Genomic DNA, 22,875 nt, shown 5'->3' with positions numbered 1-22,875 from the left:
ATATTTCTAGCCACATCTCAAACGTTATGCCTAGAAATTTGAAAAAGGTTGTCATACCTACCAAAGGAAAAATGACAAACTCGGAATATTAGATTATACATGCCATTGACTATTCCTAATGCATCTTAGGAAGACTTGTCCATGGATTTCATCTTAGGATTACCACAAACACAGAATAGCTCGGATTTTATCTTTGTTGTGGTAAATCATTTTTCTAAAATGACTCATTTTATTCCATGCAGGAAAACTTCATATGCTACCTACATTGCTCAACTATTCTTTCGAAAAGTCGTCTATCTACATGGATTGCCAAAAACAATAGATTCTAATCGCAATAGCAAATTTCTTAGACATTTTTGGCGTGCATTGTAGAAACGACTAGATACAACTTTACAATTTAGCAATGCTTGTCATCCAAAATAGATAGGCAAATTAAAGTCACCAATTGCACACTGGGTAATATCTTGTGATATCTGATTAAAAAAATAAGAGAAAGGAGAATGTTTTATCGTAAACTGATTTTTCCTGCCACAATGTGCCTAATCGTACTAGTGGTAAATCTCAATTTGAATTTGTTTACATTCATCCTCTATTGCCCACTTTAGACTTAGTTCCTTAACCAAAACTTCTTGGAATGAGCATCATTGCTGATCGACGTACATGGAGGAGTCAAAAGGAAGTTGGAAGAATCTATCGCAAAATACAAGGCCATCATTGACAAGCATAGAAGGTTCAAGTCATATAAAGTGGGTGATTATGTCATGGTGAATTTACGCGAAGAATGAATTCCTGTAGGAGAATATAGTAAGCTCAAACAAAAGAAATTAGTCCTTTTTGCATCCTTTAAAAGATTAATGATAATGCCTATATCATTAATCTCCCAAAACACTATGCCATTCTAACACTTTTAATGATCAAGATTTGTACAAGTATCATGGCCCAGAATGAATTCCTTGACTAACTCAAAGATGAGTTATTTTTAAGAGGGGAAGAAGTTGATGCAACATGAGACATGAGGGCCAAGATAGTGGAATAGAGTAGGTATGTTTTGTTCAATAGAATGTAGTTGGTGTGTTTGTTGAGTGAAGTATAGTAAGTATAGTTGAATTTGATTACTATAAATATATACTAAATCTTCTGTAATATGCAACCTACCTTCAATCAAAATTTGAGTTTTCTTCACTATAAATTATAGTTGTGAATGAATTTGTCATATTTTCTTCTCTTTGTGAGAATGCAAGTTAGAGTGAAATATAGCAAAAGGCTGCATCAGGCATCTAAAGATCTGCACTGGAATCCCTTTTGTGTATCCTAGCTGTGTTTTATCATTGGCCGGTGTGGAGAGTTGCATTCAGATTTTCATTTGATTTTGGATTCTTGTTGTTATATCCCAGAAAACAAATTTCAACTATTAAGGTTGCTTTTTGATATTCGAAGGATCTATGTCGAAACTCCCTCCAGTATCCTAACCGTGTTTCATGATTGGCAGGTGTGGAAAGTCGCGTTCAAATTGACGTTTAAGTTAGGATCTATGCTATTATCCCCTAGAAAATAAGTTTAACTATTTTAGTCATTTTTCGTCATCAACAAGAGATTTGTTTAAAAATATATATAGTAAATAATTTTTTTTTTAAATCCAACGATAATTTCTTTAGATGTCCTTATTTCGTAATATTTCACACAAAGTTATGTGACTATATCTATAGATAGATATAAATATTTTTAACTGTTATACTAACATGGAACTAATGCAGATGAGATGTTGAACTAACAAGAGACACGCATGTTCCTTACTATATAACCCAAAGTTTTTGTATATGTTTTATTTCTTATTTTTGGACTTGCCGCCCAAGCTAATTCCTCCACTCACATATACGAAAAGGCATAAAACATGAAAGAAAATGGACCAACACACTTGAATATTTTTTCAGTTCAATGGTATTAATATTAACTCAATTTCAACATAGCTTATTTCTGCATCTTATCACTTATTTTTCCACTTTTGCTATTCAAATTGTCGTCAATGAGCTACGTTGTTAAGTTGGTCGGAGCTTTCCTTCATTTGGAGATAACATTCTTGGAAAAGCCTGAGTTTTTTTTTTTTTAAACTACAAAGATGATGGGGTTAAGTCGGACCCCTACCTTACCTCAAATAAGGTGCCAGTATTGCCCAAGATTGAATTGCCAATGTTTCCCTATTCCCCAAAATCTGAATTCCTCGAAATTCTTAAATCTAAATTCCCAAAAGTACCTGATCAGTTGCCAAAAGTGCTTGAATTACTATAGTTTCCAAAATCTGAACTGCCCACTATGCCTAAATTGCCAGCTTTTTAGTTTTCATCACCTTCGTGAACTATAAGCCTACATTGTCTTAGATGCCCAAATTAAGGAGAACCCAACTCACTCAACCACCAATCGTTAAAAAATTACGATACCACATGATATCTTGTTTTTCTTTTTACAATCTCTCAAAATTGTATAGTTTTTTGTTTTGCACGTTTCATGAGCAGACCCAACTTCAGCCACTTTTGGGCCGTTAATTTTACTTGCCCAAGCCCCTTCCTAAGGAAACAAATAAAAATAACTTGATCATATTTCAAACGAACAAAATAACTGTAATTTAGTGATAAAAATTACCATGCTAAGTTGAAGAAATTACAACATAAATAATGTGTTTTAGAAAAAAAAAGGATAAAATTACAAATTAAAGAGAGGTAAACTACTTTCACAAATGTGAGCAACAACTCAAACATAATGAACCCACAATTTTAAAAAAAAAATTGTTAATGTTATTTTTTCAATTTTGGAAATTAAAAAAAAAAAAGAGTTAAGCCTGAGTTTCAAGGAAATCAAATATGCCCCAATGTATAATTGGAAGAACTAAACCCACCAAATCGAGTTAAAAACATTTTAACCAAGGCCCTAATCTAAATTCGTGGATTTGCCACTAGCATGTTTCCTTTCCAAAGGATATGTAATTCATATATGATCACTAAAGTTTATAAGGAGAAATCAAATAAAACAAAACAAAAATTAGATGGCGAATGGGATTAATTCAAGAAAACCCAGATCTCTAAATAAGTAATGGTTCTTCAATAAACCAGTAAGCTGCCAAATACAACTTTCAAGTTGTAAAAATAATAATACATAAGGTACTTTTCATTGAATAATGATAACTCTATGAAATGAGAGTTATCATAACACTTTTAGACTTAAACCATAATTACTTAGAGAGTAAATGACATGTTTTTATTGCATTTTAATAATATTTTGCATAAACGCCCATTTTAGTTTACTTTTAATAAGTTTTTTTATTTAGAATAAATTGTGTGCTTAGATCTTATCATAATTGTAGGTAACCGGAAGCTCAAATTTCAATAAAGGAATACTGTTGCAATAGGCTTGCAAAAATAAAGAAAGAACATGGTTACAGAAGAATTAAAACAAGTCTGAAACATTGTTGTAGCATCGTTACTGTAGTAATACTGGAGCATTGTCAAAGAAGATTTTGCTCGAGATACTTTGAAGATTGCGATCTAGAGTTTCCTAAACTAGAAGATGTGCGCCCTAGGCTTCTGGTTGCCTTAATTATAAGTTATAAAAAGAGAACACAAGCAAAGAAAGAAGAGGGGACCGTCATTAGAGAAAAATAGTACAGAAACAAAACAAGAGAAAACAAAGATCAAGAGAGAGAATTGGTAATTGCAACAAATGATTCTAGAAGAACATCAAGCAGATCTCACTCTTATTTCTTGTTCTCTTGTTTCTGTCTCGTTATGATGAATTTTTTTATGGCTGAAACTATTTTGCTTCTTGTTTTATCACAAATTATGAACTAAATTTACTTGTGGTTGAGTAATAAACAAAATTAGTGGTTAATTGATTTATATTCTGTGTTGCTACATGTTTGCTATAGCCTTATTTCAATTCACTATTTCGACTAACCACTCATTTAGTGATATTAGCTAAGAAAGAGCCTCAAACAGGCATGTATTAGTGGAACTTATCAGAGCAATACTTGGTTTTAGATTGGGTTTTCTGAGTTGGGTTTAACTTGATTTGAAAAGGGCCATACTTAATCTAAAATTAGTGAACTAAATATAAAGATTCACCTTATAGGGTAATTAAAATTAAAATGTGTAATGCTATATCTTATGTTAGTATAACAATTGGTCATTGTTAAGTTGCATTTAAATATAATACATCCAACAAGTGACAACTGAGGATACATAATAATGTTGCCAAGTACTGTAGCAAATGTTGTAGTAACCGATCCTAAAATTAGAGAAATAGTCAAAACTATTAAGTAAGTTTAATCATTCAACTACTCCATTCCCCTTGGTTGCATCTTTATATTTTTTGTGAAAATTTACTTTATTGCATTTTTTATTACATTTTTATTTTAATTAGTTCATTAGTTTAATAATTTGTTTTAATTCTAATTTAGAATAAAAATTGCGCTGATAAAATTGCTGTAGCAATTCTCATAATAACAATCCTTGTAAAGACGATCTTGAATAATTATCATTATATTACTTATTGTATACACTTGCACATTGACACTAATAGTATTAGAAAACCTACAACAAATAACATCAAGCTTAAGCTCTGCTTAAGTTCAAAGTTACAAGCCTAAAAATAGCAAGCATTACATCACACTCCATGAATCCACAAAATAACAAACCATCTAATGACTTAAATTTGACTTACTATAAACCACTACACTTAAAATATAAAATAAATAAATAAAAACAAATATTAATATAGAAATATTGTAACATTCCTTACTATAAACAACTACACTTAAAATATAAAGTAAATAAATAAAAAGAAATATTAATATAGAAATATTGTATCATTCCTTACCCATTAGAAGTACCCTTGTCCTTAAGGGTAGATTAAAATAATTTGTCTTGATACTTCACTTGCAATTTATAATGAGATATATTGATGCCTTGAATCTCTTTTGAAGATTCTCCCCTAAATTAATATTATTTTCTAAGATTCTCCCCTTAATCAATATTATTCATCATCATTAATCTTGGCACTTGATTGATGAATGATTTATCATCATGGCGGCTAGGCATTTTAGCTTTATGCTTAAAATAGACACCCTGCACCTTGGACGTGTAAGAGAAAACTCTAACCTTTTGAATGTTGTTTTGTTGAATTTTCTTTAATGCACCACTACTTTATTGCATTTTTTAATACCTCTGTCATGCATTGCAATTGCCAAATTGTCCTTCTATTGGAGACGTTGAACTTCAACCAAAGACATAGAACCTTCTTCCACATGTTTGATATAATGGCCAGATGAGTTCAACCTTGCATCCCATGTTCTTGATATTTCATCCATCTTGAACAATAATTTCTTGGTAAGTTCCCTAAGTTCAATAATCATAGCCTTCATCACCTTTTGAATCCTTTCTAGTCTCTACTCAATTGTAAGAATTTGCTCCTTATTTAATACCTAACTCTGACACCAAATGATACAATCATTAAAGTTTATAAGGAGAAATCAAATGAAATAGAAAAATTTAGATGACATATGGGGTTAATTTGAGGAAACCCAAATGATATGAACACTAAAATTTATAAGGAGAAATCAAATGAAATAGAAAGATTATATGGAAAATGGGGTTAATTCGAGAAAATCCAAACCTTCAAATAAGTATTGGTTATTCGAGAAACCAATACACTCCTAAAAACAACTTTTATATTGCCAAGATAATAAATTAATGACACTTTTTAATATTACAACCTAAAAATTAGTAACACTTGTCATATTTTCACATAATGCTCCACTACTTACATATAGTTCCATAAAATAAGTTCAACTACTTTTGACTAATTCAAAATTAACCAACCACATAAAATCAAGTAAATAAAATAAATAATTTTAACAATTTCAAGAGTTTGTATAATTTCTTCCCCCTTGAAATTACCCGTGTCCTCAAGGGTAGATTTTTCTGAAATAATTTATTTTTTCTTCCATTTCCAATTTATAATTAGATATAGCAATGCCTCGAAACTCTCTTGAAGGTTCTTCATTCATCCAACCATATTTTTCATTTCAATTTTTGGCTCTTTATTGATGAATGATTTCTCGTCGTAGTACCATGCCATTTTAGCTTTGCACTTGAAAGAGACACCTTGCACCTTTGGCCGGGTAAATAGAACTCTAAGCTTTAGTATGTGAACTTGGTGAATACATTGAGTTTGGAATGAATGTAGAAGATTGTTGCATTGTTGAACAACTTCAATTTCCTTTGAGATTACCAAATGGCCACCTTGTTGGGAACTTTTAGATTCAATTGAATATTTAGAGTTTTTTTTTTATGATGTTATAGACGTTTAATTATGAATTGAACTTTATATCCAATTTGACTGACATTTCACCCATCATGCACGGAGATGTTTTTAAAGTTCCTTTTGTTTAAGAATCATAACCTCCATCAATTTCTATATCTTCTCTAATTTTTGCTCTATTTTAAGGATTTGATCTCTTTATTTATTGCCTCGCTCTGATACAGATGACACAAACTCTAGAATTTATAAGGAGAAATCAAATAAAATAGAAAAATTAGATGGCAAATAAGGTTAATTCGAGGAAACCCAAACCTTCAAATAAGTATTGGTTATTCGAGAAAACAATAAATTCCCAACTACAACTTTATTATTGTCAAAAAAATAAACTTATGAAACTTTATATTGAATGGCATTAAGCTTTATATAGTAAAGCTTATTTAAGATTACAACAAAAAAATTAATAATACTAAGCATGTTTTCATATAATGCTCTACTACTTATGTATAGTTCCATAAAATAAGTGCAACTACTTTTTATTGAAAAGTCAAAAGTAAAAGGGGGCTTACATGTTGGATTCATTTTAAATGCACCGAATTCGGATGTCTTTCTTGTCAAAAATTGACAATCTGGAGGAGTTGGTGTTCTATGCATGATTTGTCAAAAATGAAGAATTTGGTTGCCGTTTTTCAAGAATTTTTGTTGCCAACTTCTTAGACTTTTAAATTCATTAAATGGTGAAGCTCAACTATAAATAAAAAACAATTCTCATTTGTTAGCATCTCCAAAATGTAGTATGTGAGAGCTTAAGTGATGAGCTCTTTAAGGGAGTGCAGAGAGAGTTCTCTGTGAGAGAGTCCAGAGTCCAGAGTTTGCATGTGAGTTTGTAAAAAGTTTGGGAGAGCGTTTTCTTGAGTGCTCAATTGGGTTCTGCATGATTTATAGAGATATGAGAAAATATGTATCTTGGGAAAATTGTTTCCTTCAAGAGTGTGTGAGGGTACTGGGTGTGTTTGGATATTTTGGAAGTGAGGTTTTATTATTCAAATTTATACTCTATTAATTGTTAGTAAAATAATTATTCTCTCTTACATCCATGGGCGCATGCTTTATTATCGAACCACGTAAAATTCTTTTGTGCTTTATGTTTATGTAAATATTTGGAGTGCATTGATTCCGCATTTGGGCACAAGTGGTATAAAGCAACAACAAATGACACTTTCACAGCACAAGTGGTATCAGATATGAAGGTTTGTACTTGGGGTGCACAATGCTGTTCATATATACGATACTGTTCACAATTATGTTGGAGCCATAGGTTTATACTTTGAGTCTATGATACTGTCACACATATAGTACTATTCACAAGTACGATACTATTCATGAATATGATGTTGTTCACAAATACAGTAGACCTAGTAGATCATACTTGTGTATATCAAGAGCCTACAATATAGTTGTGTAGATAAGTGCATGTCTAGGAAAATTGTGTCGACAAGGCAACAATTGTTTATGATGTCTAGATTTTAAGTGGGATTGTTATGACCCCTCTAGTCTTCCCTATGAACTTTCTTAATACATTTTTCATGCATAGGTGTGAATAGTTGTTAAAATGGTAGAAAATACGAATGAGAGATCTACCTAACTATTCTGGAAGTTTTTTGTACAAGTGCTAAATCAAGGAGTATTCTTGAAGGCAAGATTGGTTACCTTATCATGCAGCACTAGTTGCAGGAAGCCACAAGATCGATTTTGGAAATATTGATAGAAATTACTTTGACATGTAGAGCGTGAGGTTATGAATTCCCTAATTCAAATTTATCTTGAGCTTGTTGTGAAAGATAAAAGACGCAAGTGTGATGAAGATGTTTTGAGATCATATAAATGAGAAGACTTTTGATCAGATTAAGTCTTGCTTGTTCAAAGAAGTAAAATACTTAGTTCAAAGATGATGAGTACGTGACTATTCTGTTGGGTACTTTAAGGAAAAGTACTGAGTGTGTGGATTCTGAATGAAGCCTAAAGTGTCAATGCACGAGCATGTATCAAAATTTGAGGAATCTTGATGAAGAGATCAAGGATAAAGTCAAGGCTAAGATTTTTCTGCACTTATTTCCGGAAGAATACAACCACTTTATGACTACATTGTTGCGTGTAAAAGCATAATTGTCTTCAAAGATGTTGGCATAATATTGACTGATTTGGAGATTCAGAATAATGATAAATATTCCGAATAAGCATCATTTGAAGCTTGGATGAGCAAAGGATGAAGAATAAAGAAAAAAAAAAGGATGAAGCACTATAGAAAGAATTCTCGAACTAAATTGAGAAGTAAAAGAGCCCGAGATGAGTGTGCCTTTGGTCATAAAACGGGCCATTGGAGGAAAGATTGTCTGACGGCTCAGAAAGAAAAAAAAAAGGGAAGAAACTAGAAGCAGTAAATATGGCATGTGATACTAATTATTCATTGAGTATTATGCTTATGAGGTATATGACAAGTTCGAACAAGTGGGTACTTGACACTAGAGCAACATCATTCGTGTTCCTTTAAGGAATTATTGGCACATTTTTGTGACATTGAATCTGGTCTAGTTATGATGAAAAGTGATCAATCTTATCGTAAAAATGAATACAGGAACAATTCCGGTCAAAACGTTCAATGGGGTGATTATAAAATTGGAAGAAACTAGGTACGTTCCTGTTATAAAGAAATATCTAATTTCTATAAATACTTTGGAAGCTAGGGTTACAGGTTACCATTGTTGATGCCAAAATAATGTTCACATATGTAGTAATTGAGATTCTGCAAAGGGGCTCGGCGCCACAATTTACATTATCAGAAAGGAAGTACACGTGATGAAGTGAACATTATTTGGCACACAATGAGAGTTGGCTCAATTAGATGTTAAGATGATATTCTTACATGGAGATGTATAAGAGAAGATCTAAATGACTGAAAAATTATTGAAAGAAGGGTCATGTGTGTTGGTGATAACTCTAGGAAATGAGAGTTATTACATCTGTTCTAGACTTGAATAAAGGTCATGTAGAGAGCAAATAGTGTGTTTTGATTACATTTTAGTGACCTTTTGCATAAATGTTCATTTTAGTTGAGTTTTAACAAGTTTTGCTTGAATCATAGTAATTTGTGCTAAAAACAGGTTTTAAATTGTAGGTTTTAAATTCATGAAAGGATGCAGAGACAGTAGATGGAAAGGGAAGGAAAGAAGATGTTCACAAAAGAAAGAAAGCACAATCAGAAGTAATACAAGTGCTGTTGCGGATGTTAGAGCAACCAGTGCTATAGCAATCTGGGAGTAACGCAGGAGAGAATATAGGCGCGGTCAGCAATTAAATCACGATCTGCATGTTTCCTAATTTAAACACATTCACGCTCATAGGTTTCGGTTTTTAACCTAATTTGCAATATATAAAGGAGGCATACACCACATAACAAGCAATAGAGAAATATTATCATCCAAAAACAATTAAAAAGGCGAGAAGAAGAAGAAGATTAAGAAGTGTTGTTCGGCATCATTGAAGAACCGAGAAGGATCTTTAGATTTTCATCGTGCTTAATTCATATTATCTTTCTTCCTTTGATTGCTTAGATGTATTCTATTATCAGTATATTTATGTTTACTTTTCTCATTCAGAATATGAACTAAATTTAAGTGTAGTTGAGTGACAAATAATCGAATGGATTCTTGACTGTTCTTATATGTTGCTGTGATAATGTTGTAGCATTATACTCTAATCGTTTTTATGATCATAATTGTTATTTCGGTTGACCACCCATTTAATGATTTCAGTTAAGATAGAGCAGCAAAAGGGCATGTCTTAGCGGACATTATTGGAGTATTACTTGTTCTTAAGTTGAGTTTCCTGTATTAGGTTATCTTATATCCCATAAGGGCAATACTTGAATTAAGATTTGTGATATCCTAGATATAGGTGTTCACCTTGTAGGGTAGAAAGATTAAAGGTTATAAAGCCATCTATTAAATTTATGAGCTACTGGTCATTGTTAGTAGATTTAAAAGTATGAGATTTCCAACATGCGATAGCTGCGGAAGCAGATTTGTTCTACCCAGTGCTGCAGCACTTACCACAACAACTGGTGCTAATTCGGTAATCAACAGTCACCCCATTAGGAGAGTTTGATCATTCAACTACTACATTCCCAATTGAATTTTAAACACAATTAATTTAGTTTATTTCATACAAGTATTAGTTTATTTCTATCTCTCATAATTATTGGTTACAGAAGAACAATTTGACAAGTGTTTGTTTCGATCTTTAGTTGGTTGCATTATTGTGATTGCTTTGGCACTTTGGTTAACATCAATCCCTGTGGAGACGATCTTGAATACTCATTACTTTATTACTTGTTGTGTATACTTGCACTTTGGCATTGGTAATAATTGATTATATAAATCAACCAACAAGTTTTTGGCGCCGTTGCCGGGGATTGATTGTTTATTTTTAAAGTGTGAAGTAAATCGTGGTAGCACTAAGACTAAACTTGATTCATTTTATCGATTGTCAGATCAGTACGTGCATGCACAAGGACGGATCTGTGATATTTCAATTCGATCCTGAGATTGAACGGACTATCACGAGATTGCAAAGAGAACAAAGAAATTCAAAAACTGTTTCAGACATGAATAATTTGCAAGTTGAAGGAAATTTGAACCCTAACGGGCCTTTACAACTAGCCAACATTCAAGTAGAGCAGAATGAACATGCTAACAGGAGACAGCCAGGCAACAACAATATTATTTACATGGCTGATGACAGAGACAAATCTATACGAGATTATGCCATGCTAACTCCTCAAGTTGTCCATCCTGGTATCATCAGACCTGAAGTAGATGCTGCTAACTTTGAGTTAAAACCAGTGATGTTTCAAATGTTACAAACAGTTGGGCAATTCAATGGATTGCCAAATGAAGATCCTCATCACCATCTTAAATTATTCTTGGAAGTAAGTGATGCCTTCAAGATTGCTGGAGCAACGCAAGATGCCTTAAGGCTGAGGCTCTTTCCTTATTCCTTAAGGGATCGAGCAAGAGCATGGTTAAATTCATTACCATCTGATTGCATCACTACATGGAATGAATTGGCTGATAAATTCCTAATGAAATATTTCTCACCAACAAAGAATGCGAAATTACGGAATGAAATTACCTCCTTCCATCAAATGGAAGATGAGAGTCTGTACGAGGCTTGGGAAAGGTTCAAAGAATTGCTCAGAAGGTGTCCTCATCATGGTATTCTGTAACACCCCAAATCTAACACATGCGGAGCACGTGAAGAAGGAGGCTACTCACAAATCATAATCTTTATTGATAACTTTCAAACTGAAATACCTCCAATTCTTATTCAAATAAATCCACAAATTCAAATGTCTAATACTAATTAATCTCTCTCGAGGACATAAAAATAATAACAAAAGTCTCAAACTCCAAATTACACGTTCATAATAGAAATAACTAAATAGAAACACGAGTCTATTCCTCCTCTTATTCGAATAGCAACGGAAACAGAAAACTCCAAAGCTAAGCGCCCCTCTCAAAGAAACTTAATCTGTAAAAAGTAATGACGAGGGGTGAGCCGTCAACTCAGTAAGTAAAGCCATTTCTAACATACTAGGCCTATCAATACAAAAAAAATATTGCAAGCCTTCTTTTGTTTAAAACATATATCATAATCCATAAATTTCATAAAATGATATATCACGATAACATAACATAAATTCTTAATAATTCAGAATATTCAAAAGCATATTTACTTACGAAGCAAATCATATAATTCGTATACAGAAAATAAAAGGTTAGCTCTTGTCACATAGTGTCACCTATAGTCCCGGTGACCCGGCCAGAAACAGAATCAGAATATCGTGTGCACACTCAAACAGAAACCCAGTACTGGTCCAGACAGATATATCGTATATTACGATCAGAATCAGAATCAGAATCAGAATAACTATGGACAATGAGCCAAAACATTAAGAATCTCATACAATCATCAATAATTGAAATCAAACATAGGTACAAAACATTCGTATCAGTTTCATAAAAGTTCATATCAATAATTTAGGCTTGCATAACATTTTAAAGATAAAATCATAAAAGGTTGTCATGTCATAAAATCATTTACATATTAAAAAGCATTTATAAAATACTTTGTTAAAAAGAATTTAGGTTTGAAAACATTTACATAAAACTAATTTTGTTATCAAAATCAATTAATCCTTTAAGTAGTATCAGAACATTTATACTTATAATAATAATATCAAAATACTTATACATATCTAGTACATTAGGAATGAAGTTACTTACCTCGACAAATGAATGAATAAACACACCTCTAAGCTTCTAAGAGCCTCAATCACCTTCAATACCTTAAACAAATACAAGATATGACAATCAATAACTTATTCTAAGAATCTGATTTTCTAATTCATACATGTACAGGTCTGATTCTCAGAATTTTAACTCTTAATCTAAGACTCAGAATGATATAATATCCTATGGAACTATTCTGGACATCCATGAGTACCCCATGTAAAATTTACAAGAGGATCCGATATCAAAAACATTTTAAAAACTATTTACTTCTCAGCAAATTCGAAATTGTTTTCACATAATCTAAACTAAACAGAACGGGTTTCGTGATTTTTATAAAATAAAATACTAATCAGAAAATTATGAAATTAAAACTGGGAATCCTAGACACATATATTAACATACATATAAACTTTCAGAATTTTCCGAGTTCATTTGGTGGTACAAATAGTCTTGTGAATCTGATCACAATACTGGAATCGCAGTTTTCCAGTGCAGTGGTTTCTATTTCCAAAATACGTATAAAATTGAAAACGAAGTCGAATTTAATGAAATAAAATTTAATCAAGAAGCCCTACATGTCTAGTTTCCAGAAATTTAAATTTTATAAGAAAATTCGTTCAGAAAATATAGCTTTAAATTCAAGATACTCATGCTGTCCAGAATTATCCTGTGCTTAATACGTCAAGGATTGATTAACTAAACTCATAATAAATCAAAACCCCAAGCAAAGCCTAAATATATTCTAAATCATGCATTAAGATCTATAACCTTCTAGAATCGTGCCAATATAAACCCTAGCTAGATAGAGTGATTAGAAATCTGTTGAGAAAAGGGAGAATAACTTATCTGTCGCTTTGATTCTCTCCTAAACAAAGGTTTGAATCCTAGGATTTGGGTAGGAGCGTAAAGAGCAGTAGAGAAGAAGAATAAATGTTGTGAACTTAGGGTTATGGAAGGGGAAAAAGTATACATTTATAGGGAATCTTAAGAAACCCTATTTAATAAGGAAAAATAACCCTTTTTCAAAATTATCTCATAAATAACCTCTATTTAATTAGTACCCCTTTCTTAACAAGGGTTATAGGCCACCCATAATTCTCAATGAAAGCCCAATTTCCATAATTTAATATGTATGGCAATTTGTGGCGTTACATATTCCCTGTTGCATTCAATTGGAAACTTTCTACAATGGGTTAAACCTAAGCACAAGGTTAATGGTGGATGCTTCAGCAAATGGGGCTCTGTTATCCAAATCCTACACTGAAGCTTATGAAAATTTGGAGAAAATTGCCAATAATAATTATCAATGGCCTTCAGCTAGGCAACCAGTAGCCAAAGGATCAGCAGGGGTACACAACATTGATGCAATTACAGCCCTATCAGCTCAAGTAACTTCATTAACTAACATGGTAAAAGCCATGGCAGCTGCTCCAGCAACAGTAAAGCAAGTTACTGAACTTTCTTGTATCTACTGTGGTGAAGATCATGATTTTGATAATTGTCCAGGAAATCCAGCCTCAGTAAATTATGTGGATAACTTCAATCGACATCCTCAGAACAATCCATATTCAAATACTTACAACCCAGGCTGGAAACAACACCCAAATTTCTCATGGAGCAATCATAATCGAAATGCTCCAGCATTGAATGGACTAAGTAGAAACACACAGCCACAACCACTTGGTTTTCATCAACAGAGTCGAGGGCAAAAGCATATCAGCCAGGATCCAATCACTTCATTGGAAGTATTAATCAAGGAGTACATTGCAAAGAATGAAGCAATTGTGCAGAGTCAAGCTGTGTCCTTGAGGAACCTTGAAAATCAAATGGGACAATTAGCTATAGCAATGAGCAATAGAATTCAAGAAAGCTTACCTAGCAACACAGAAGATCGTAGGAGAGAGATCAAAGAACACTGCAAAGTGATTAGTCTGAGATCTGGAAAGCATGTTGATACCCCAGTTGAGGTGACAAAAAATGGGATGGAATGCAATTCAGCCCAAAAACCAACTCAAAATGGAAGCTTGTTACAGCAGACTCCACATCAAGACTCTGATGCCAGGGATCCAGCTACAGCAATTGCAAAAGAAATTCAACCAGATCTTGCTGAAAAAGAAGTTACAACACCAACCTGCACCAACTTAAACAAACAGAGGTGGGTAACTCCTGAATCTAACCAGCAGTTTAGACATCCACCACCCTTCCCTCAAAGGTTCCAGAAGCAAAAACAAGACAAGCAGTTCAGTAAATTTCTGGAAGTGCTAAAGTAATTGCACATAAATATACCTTTTATGAAAGCTTTGGAGCAAATGTCAAATTATGTGAAATTTCTAAAAGATATCTTGGCACGAAAAAGAAGGCTGGGAGAATTTGAAACTGTTGCTCTAACTCAGGAAAGCAGCCATATGCTTTAGAGTAAAATTCCCACAAAATTGAAAGATCCAGGGAGTTTTTCAATACCCTGCTCTATAGGGAATATGTATGCTGGTATAGCACTTTGTGATCTGGGAGCTAGTATTAACTTGATGCCATTACCTGTGTTTAAGCAGCTTGGAGTGGGGGAGTGCAGACCAATAACTGTCATTCTGTAATTGGCTGACAGATCTCATGCATATCCTGAAGGAAAGATAGAGGATGTACTGGTGAAGGTTGACAAATTCATTTTTCCAGTGGATTTCATTGTGCTGAACTTTGAAGCTGACAAAGAGGTACCCATTATACTTGGTAAACCTTTTCTAGCAACTGGAAAAACTCTTATAGATGTGCAGAAAGGAGAGCTGACCATGAGAGTGAATGATCAGCAAGTCACATTTAATGTACTAGAGGCTATGCGAAACCCTGATGAAATAGAAGATTGCAATTTCTTAAGTGAAGTGGACCTTGTTGTAGCAAACAGAATGGACAAATGCTGCAGTAATGTACTTAACAAAGTCACCCCCTTTGAGGAGGTTGAAGAGGAAGATGTTGCAGCAATTCAAACAGATTGGATGGACAAACAACAATCTAATAGGCACACCAGAGTCATTGAACACTTGAATCTTTCAGACAGGGAAGTAAAACCAACTTTACCATCTATTGAATCACCCTCTAGTCTTGAATTAAAACTGTTACCTTCACATTTAAAGTATGCTTATCTTGGTCAAAACAACACACTCCCTATAATCATTTCATCTACTTTGGATGCAGGTCAAGAACAAAGCCTAGTGGATTTGCTGGGAAAATACAGAAGAGCAATTGGATGGACCATGACAGATATAAAGGGTATCAGCCCATCAATATGCATGCATAAGATCCTTTTAGAAGACTGTTCCAGCAACTCGGTGGACCACTAGAGAAGGCTGAATCCTATTATGAAAGAAGTAGTGAAGAAGGAAATCATCAAATGATTAGATGCTGGAATCATATACCCAACATCAGACAGTTCATGGGTAAGTCCAGTTCAGTGTGTTCCAAAGAACGGAAGGATAACAGTAATGGCTAATGAGAAAAATGAACTTATTCGTACAAGGACAGTGACTGGATGGAGAGTGTGTATGGATTACAGAAAGCTCAACAAAGCCACAAGGAAAGACCATTTCTCACTTCCATTCATTGATCAGATGCTGGACAGGCTTGCTGGAAAACAATACTACTGTTTCTTAGATGGATATTCAGGCTACAACCAGATTGCTATAGCACTAGAGGATTAAGAGAAGACTACATTTACCTGTCCTTATGGAACATTTGCCTTCAGAAGAATGCCTTTTGGGTTATGCAATGCTCCAGCAACTTTTCAGAGATGCATGATGTCTATATTTTCTGATATGGTAGAGCAGACTTTGGAAGTTTTCATGGATGATTTCTCAGTTTTTGGAGAAACATACAACAATTGTTTACATAACTTGGAAGAAGTTCTTAAAAGATGTGAGATGACCAACTTGGTACTCAATTGGGAGAAGTGCCATTTCATGGTGCAAGAAGGAATAGTATTAGGTCACAAGATATCCAAGGAGGGTATTGAGGTAGACAAAGCCAAGATAGAGGTAATCGATAAACTGCCACCCCCAACTTTAGTAAAGGGGATTAGGAGTTTTCTGGGTCATGTTGGATTCTACAGAAGATTCATTAAAGATTTTTCCAAAGTAGCCAAGCCTCTATGTTCATTGCTGGAGCATAACAAATCATTTCACTTTGACAAAGAATGCCTTCAAGCATTCGGAGAATTAAATAAAGCCCTCATTACTGCTCCAGTAGTTATATCTCCATATTGGAATTTACCATTTGAATTGATGTGTGATGCTAGTGATCATTCTGTGGGAGCTGTATTAGGGCAAAGGAAGAATAAGGTTTTTCATTCCATATACTATGCAAGCAAAACTTTCACTCCAACACAGATCAATTACACCACTACAGAGAAAGAGTTGTTGGCAGTAGTTTTTGCTTTTGAAAAATTCAGAGCTTACCTGATAGGTACTAAAGTAACTGTTTACACAGACCATGCAGCCATCAAATATTTAATTTCAAAGAAAGATGCCAAACCAAGACTAATCAGATGGATCTTATTGCTTTAAGAATTTGATCTAGAAATTAAAGATAGAAAGGGGACTGAGAATCAAGTGGCAGATCATTTGTCACGGTTGGAAGCAGACACTAGTACATTGACAAGGAAGAACATCACTAAAACTTTTTCTGATGAACAATTGATGGTAGTACAGCAAGCACAGATGCTGCAGCGGTCAGAATCTCCTTGGTATGCAGACTTTGCTAATTATCTAGTCAGTGGGTTGCTACCCCCTTAGCTGAAATTTCAAGAGAAAAAGAAATTCCTTCATGATGTTAAAAGCTACCAGTGGGATAACCCTCATCTATATAAGCTATGCTCAGATCAAGTAATAAGAAGATGTGTTGCAGCAGAAGAAATACCTCATATACTAGAGTCATGTCATACTGCAGCATACGGAGGACATTTTAGGGGTCACAGAACAGCTGCCAAAATTATGCAATCAGGTTATTTGTGGCCCACTATTTTTAAAGATGCTTATGAATTTGTTAAATGTTGTGACAGGTGTCAAAGAATAGGGAACATAACTAGCAGACATGAGATGCCATTGACCAACATACTGGAAGTGGAAGTTTTTTAAGTTTGGGGAATAGATTTCATGGGACCCTTTCCCCCATCCTTTGGGAACTTATATATCCTTGTTGTTGTAGATTATGTCTATAAGTGGGTGGAAGCTACAACATTACCTACCAATGATGCTAAAACCGTGGTAACTTTTCTTCAAAAAAATGTTTTCTCCAGGTTTGGCACTCCTAGAGCAATTATTAGTGATGAAGGTGCACATTTTTGCAACAAAATCTTTGCTGCAGCAATGATGAAATATGGAGTCAGACACAAGATAGCAACAGCATATCACCCACAATCCAATGGTCAGGCTGAAGTGTCTAACATAGAAATTAAAAAGATTTTAGAAAAAGTGGTGAACCCAACAAGAAAGGATTGGTCTTTACATTTGCATGACTCTTTATAGGCCTACAGAACAGCATACAAAACCCTACTCGGCATGTCTCCTTACCGAATTGTTTATGGCAAGGCTTGTCATTTCCCCCTAGAGCTAGAGTATAAAGCACACTGGGCACTAAAGAAACTAAATTGGGACATGCATGCTGCAACAGAACAAAGGAAGCTTCAACTTTGTGAGCTTGATGAATTAAGGTTATTTTCATATGAAAATGCAAGAATTTATAAAGAAAGAACAAAACACTGGCATGACAAACATATTCAACATAGGCAGTTCACCCCTAGTCAATTAGTGTTGCTCCATGATTAGTATTAAAAATTGTTTAATTATCAAGCGATAATATGTTATTTTATGCTTATGTTATAATTTATATTTGTGTTTATGTAATATATTATTAATTATTAATTATGTTTTAAATATATTAATTTTGTGTATTTTTATGTGTTTATTAAGAAAAATATTAATTTCACGTACTTCGAGGCTCCAAACAGATAAACGGAGGTCAAATTTGGATTCCGAAGGTCCGAAAACCTTAAGATCAGTCAAGATCGACTTAAAATTGGGCTTGTGTAAAAACAATTGACTTTTCCTGTTGACCGAGCACTGATTGGATGATGAAATGAGCTTACAATAGATATGAGTGCATGGGATAGCTGGCAATCTTGACCAAATCTCAACCGTTCATGATTCAATGGCCATGATTGTGCCACGTGGCAATGGTTGGTGAAGCAAGTTGGAGGATCCAAATCTTTGTATTCGGGTCGACCCGATCCACCCATTAACCCGCCAAATCTCAACCGTTCTTTGGGCAAATCGGACGAGTCAAATGATGCCATGTGTGATGTTGACTTTTGAAGTTTGACAGCCATTGGATCTTGGTCTAAGGGTTGTGAGGAGCACATGCATGAAGCCTATGATGAACCGCAAAGCAATGGATTATGAATTTATTTTTCTATAAATAGAGCCTCATTTTTATGTTTTAATCATCTCTCTACAACTCTCTTCTTCTCAAATTCTCTCTATCTCCTTGTAATCTTGATTTCCAGGTGTGTTTTTAATATTTTGTATAATTATTTTCATTAATAAAATTAGTTTTATTTCCAATTTTAGTTGTTTTTATTTCTTTTAATTATAAGTAATTCAATTTTACTACTTCTTTTTATTTTAATTATGCTTAACTAAATAATATTAGTTACGAGAAGGTGAAACTCTTAAGAAATAAATATGATTTAATCAAATTCTATGTTTAATTTTATAAATTAAATTATTTTCTATTTAATTTTATACATGTTTTATATTTTGAAAATTTGATATATTGTAGACAAACAAATGAATTTGGCACAATAAATTCTTAAGATCTTAACATAAGGCATGGTGAAATGGTATTTTGACTTATTGTAGACAAATTAAATTTTGGCACAATAAATACTTAATCCATCATAAATTTAAAGGGAAAATAATAATAATTTTTATAATTAATCTTTTGGGTAATAAATCTAAAACAAATTGGCAAAAAGAATTTATTAAGTTTTATTTATTTCTAAGAGTGGATCCATAACCCTAACTAGTTCAATTCCATAGTTTCATTTAAATTAAGTTGTTTATATTCAAGTTTTAATTTCAATTTTTAGATAAAATAAAATAAACTAATTAAATCTTTCTCTGTGGATCGACCTCGGACTCACCGAGTTATAATACAACAAGACACTCTTATACTTGGGAGTTAAAATTTACTTTTAAGTTGTGTCACTCCACAATACAAGACTAAGATCGTTTCCAGGAAAGCTCAAGTCTCGATGGTCTGGCCCGTTTAAGCTGTTAAAATCTCACCCTCATGGAGCTTTTGATCTTTTGGATGAACAAACAGGCCATCAATTCAAGGTTAATAGGCACAGGGTTAAGCATTACACACATCTAGCAGCAGAAGGTTCAAAGGAGATGTTACTCCTTCAAGAACCCAGCTATTGAGTAAAGACAGAAGGTCAGGCTGAAGGACCTTAAATCAAGCACTTCATGGAAGGCAGCCCATTGAGGAACCAGCCACTATAAACCAAATTTGATATCCTTTGATTTTATGAACAGCCATTCCTCTTTACTATTTTCGTTAATCGTGTTTTGTTATTTTAATCATGTTACATTATTGCATTCCTTATTTTCAATGTCATTTAATCTATTTATTTTCATAATTTTAAACTTAATTTTAGTTTGGAATAAAGGTGGCGATTGCATTGATAAGTGCAAGTATCTGGTGATAGAACTCAGGGGACAGCGACCACGTGTTAGACGCTTTGGTATGGATTCTGTGCACGGTATTGGAATGAGCAAAGGGGGGCTGCAGCAACAATTTTTCCCATTACAATAAATTAAAGGCTGGAGCCTTCACTTACCATTGGAGATGAAATCATGACAGATGGACGCTCGGATATGGATAGAAATTGCGGAAACAAATCTCTGAAATCACAGCTTTAATTTTAATGACCAATAATTTTGGGATATGCACATTTAATTCAAATATTTTATTCCCTCAATTATCTCTAAGTTACCGTAGTTATCTTCACATTACAGTCCATTACAAAAATGAGTCACTGTGCTTAGTGTCCACGCCACTATTCCCCATCTCTTTCGCAAGTCCAACTCTCCTAATTCTTAACCATTTTTCTTCTCTTTTTATTCTCAGAAATAGTAGCTTTAATATGTTCTTGCTGCAACAATGCTGAAATGCAAGACAACAGCCAATCGCCTCAAAGATCCATCACGATTCCAGAGTTACTACGCTGAGGAAAAATACGAAGAATTCATAGAGCCACGTCGGATTCTAGAAGAAAAAAGATTTAAATTTCCAGACCAACTCACTGGAATTGTGAAAACAATTCATAACGCTGCAGCAAAGAGAGGATGACTAGAGTTTTGCAAACATCCTCGCAATCCTGTACTGCCGGTGGTAAAAGAATTTTATGCCAATTTGGTAAGCCCTGATCAGCACAACATCTGGGTAAGAAATACTCTTGTTCCATTGGACTCTCGTGTTATCAATGCTTTTTATAACTTACCTGCTGAGATTACTTGTGAGTATGCTAAATTGCGTGAAAAGTTAACCCCGAAAAAGTGGAATACCATTTTTACAACTCTTACCATCAAAGGGGCATCATGGGTTAATGAGGAAGGACATGTGGTTAACAGAATAGATTTGAAACCTATTGCTAAGGTGTGGGTGAAATTTTTAAAATCTAGGCTTATGCCCACCACTCACACTACAACGGTTTCATAAGAAAGATTGGTTTTGCTATATGTCCTTGTTAGAGGGCTGCCCATAGATGTGGGTAGCATTATTGAAAAACAAATCCGAGAGTGTGCAGCCAAAACTCATCGAATTGCTGCTTTATTATTTCCTTCACTTGTCACCAGTATTTGTGTAGTTTCAGGTGTTCGTCTTGAAGCCAGCGATGAGCATGTCAAAAATGATGGTGCCTTTACGGCACAAACAATTGAAAGAGTTGCTGGCGAGAGTGCTGGAACAACAATTGAACCAGTAGCTGTAACAAGAGCACGACGAACCCTCGGCTTAGAACAAGCCATCCAGGCACTCAGCACTAGTATTTATCAGTGTGTAGAAGCTCAACAGAGGGAAAATGGTAGGTTTTGGAGCTATCTACAGCACCTGGATGGACAACTACACCAATTCGCTGAATACATGAAGCGCAATCATCGGAATTTCCCTGTTTCCCTGCTCCAGCAATACAAGTTTGACACTAGCACCACAGGTGCTCCAGGTGAGACCAGTGAAGAAGCCACTGCTTCAGATGAACCAGCAGAGCAAGCTACAATTGAACCTCTAGCAGAAGTTGACTTAGAAAATGCTGAACCATCTGACCCACCTGAGGATGAAGGTGACAAATCTGAGACTGATAGCTCACCCTCAAAGGTAGAGGAAAATTCAAAGCAAGAACGTGAGGAACCACCCATCTCATCCCAATCCAAAACTAGGAAGCGACACATTATTCAAGAAGAGGAGGAGGAAGACCATGACATGGAGCCACCTATTCCAGTCCTTTCCGGCAAAGGAAAGGCCAAGGGTAAAGAAAAGATGGCAACACCTCCAGCCTCTGACGATGAGATTGAGCAAATCAATGCTAAACTGGCTGCTGCAGCAACCAGAGCCATGCCTACATCTGAACAAGCCAAGCAACTACTTAAGGTCATTGCTGCCATCACAGCTGAGGGCCAGGCAGCTGATGCATTGACCCCTAAACCTCCACAACAAACTCCTAACCAGCCTATCCGCACCAGTCCAAGGCAACCCAGTAAATGAAAAGGCAGTACATTGGCGGATACTGCTAAAGCAAACCCAGCCACAACTCATCTCACCAGCCCTGCAGCGAAAAGGACAAAGCCATTGCCAGCCCCCTCCCCAAAGGCTTCACCAAAGGATAAGTTGCGCAGTGCCTCTAAGAAGCGCTGATAGAATCGACATCATGGGCTGCAGTCTCCACCACAGGGGAGTACTTTTATCTCGCTAGTTGCCTTTTTGTTTTTTTTTTTTAAAAAAAGAGATTTGTCTGTCCAATTGTGTGTTTTTTATTTTTGTTTGCTTGTGAGGACACAACACCTCTCAAGTTTGGGGGGATTGTTTCCGAATGCATGTGTTTTATGTATGTGTTTATGTTTGTGTTGTGTGAAGCTCTATTATCTGTTATTTGTGTATGGATTTGAAAACC

At 34.5% G+C, this 22,875-nt stretch overlaps 1 protein-coding gene and 1 non-coding gene across 2 annotated transcripts; one reads left to right on the top strand and one right to left on the bottom strand.

The window, feature by feature from the left end:
* Positions 1–11,476: 11,476 nt before the first annotated feature.
* On the bottom strand, positions 11,477–11,583 carry LOC112096505. Its single transcript, XR_002904408.1, has one exon. It is a non-coding gene; the product is annotated as a small nucleolar RNA R71 (small nucleolar RNA).
* A 2,290-nt stretch (positions 11,584–13,873) lies between these two features.
* LOC112096353 lies at positions 13,874–15,991 on the top strand. The gene is made up of 2 exons (XM_024179778.1): positions 13,874–14,925; positions 15,262–15,991. The coding sequence occupies exons 1-2, from the start codon at positions 13,874–13,876 to the stop codon at positions 15,989–15,991; spliced, it is 1,782 nt and encodes a 593-aa protein (XP_024035546.1).
* The last annotated feature ends 6,884 nt before the right edge of the window (positions 15,992–22,875 follow it).

This window comes from Citrus clementina, unplaced genomic scaffold (assembly GCF_000493195.1).
Source record: "Citrus clementina cultivar Clemenules unplaced genomic scaffold, Citrus_clementina_v1.0 scaffold_8, whole genome shotgun sequence".
Lineage (NCBI taxonomy): Eukaryota > Viridiplantae > Streptophyta > Magnoliopsida > Sapindales > Rutaceae > Citrus > Citrus x clementina.
Note: the sequence above shows the minus strand (reverse complement) of the source record. Positions and strands in the feature narration are given on the sequence as shown.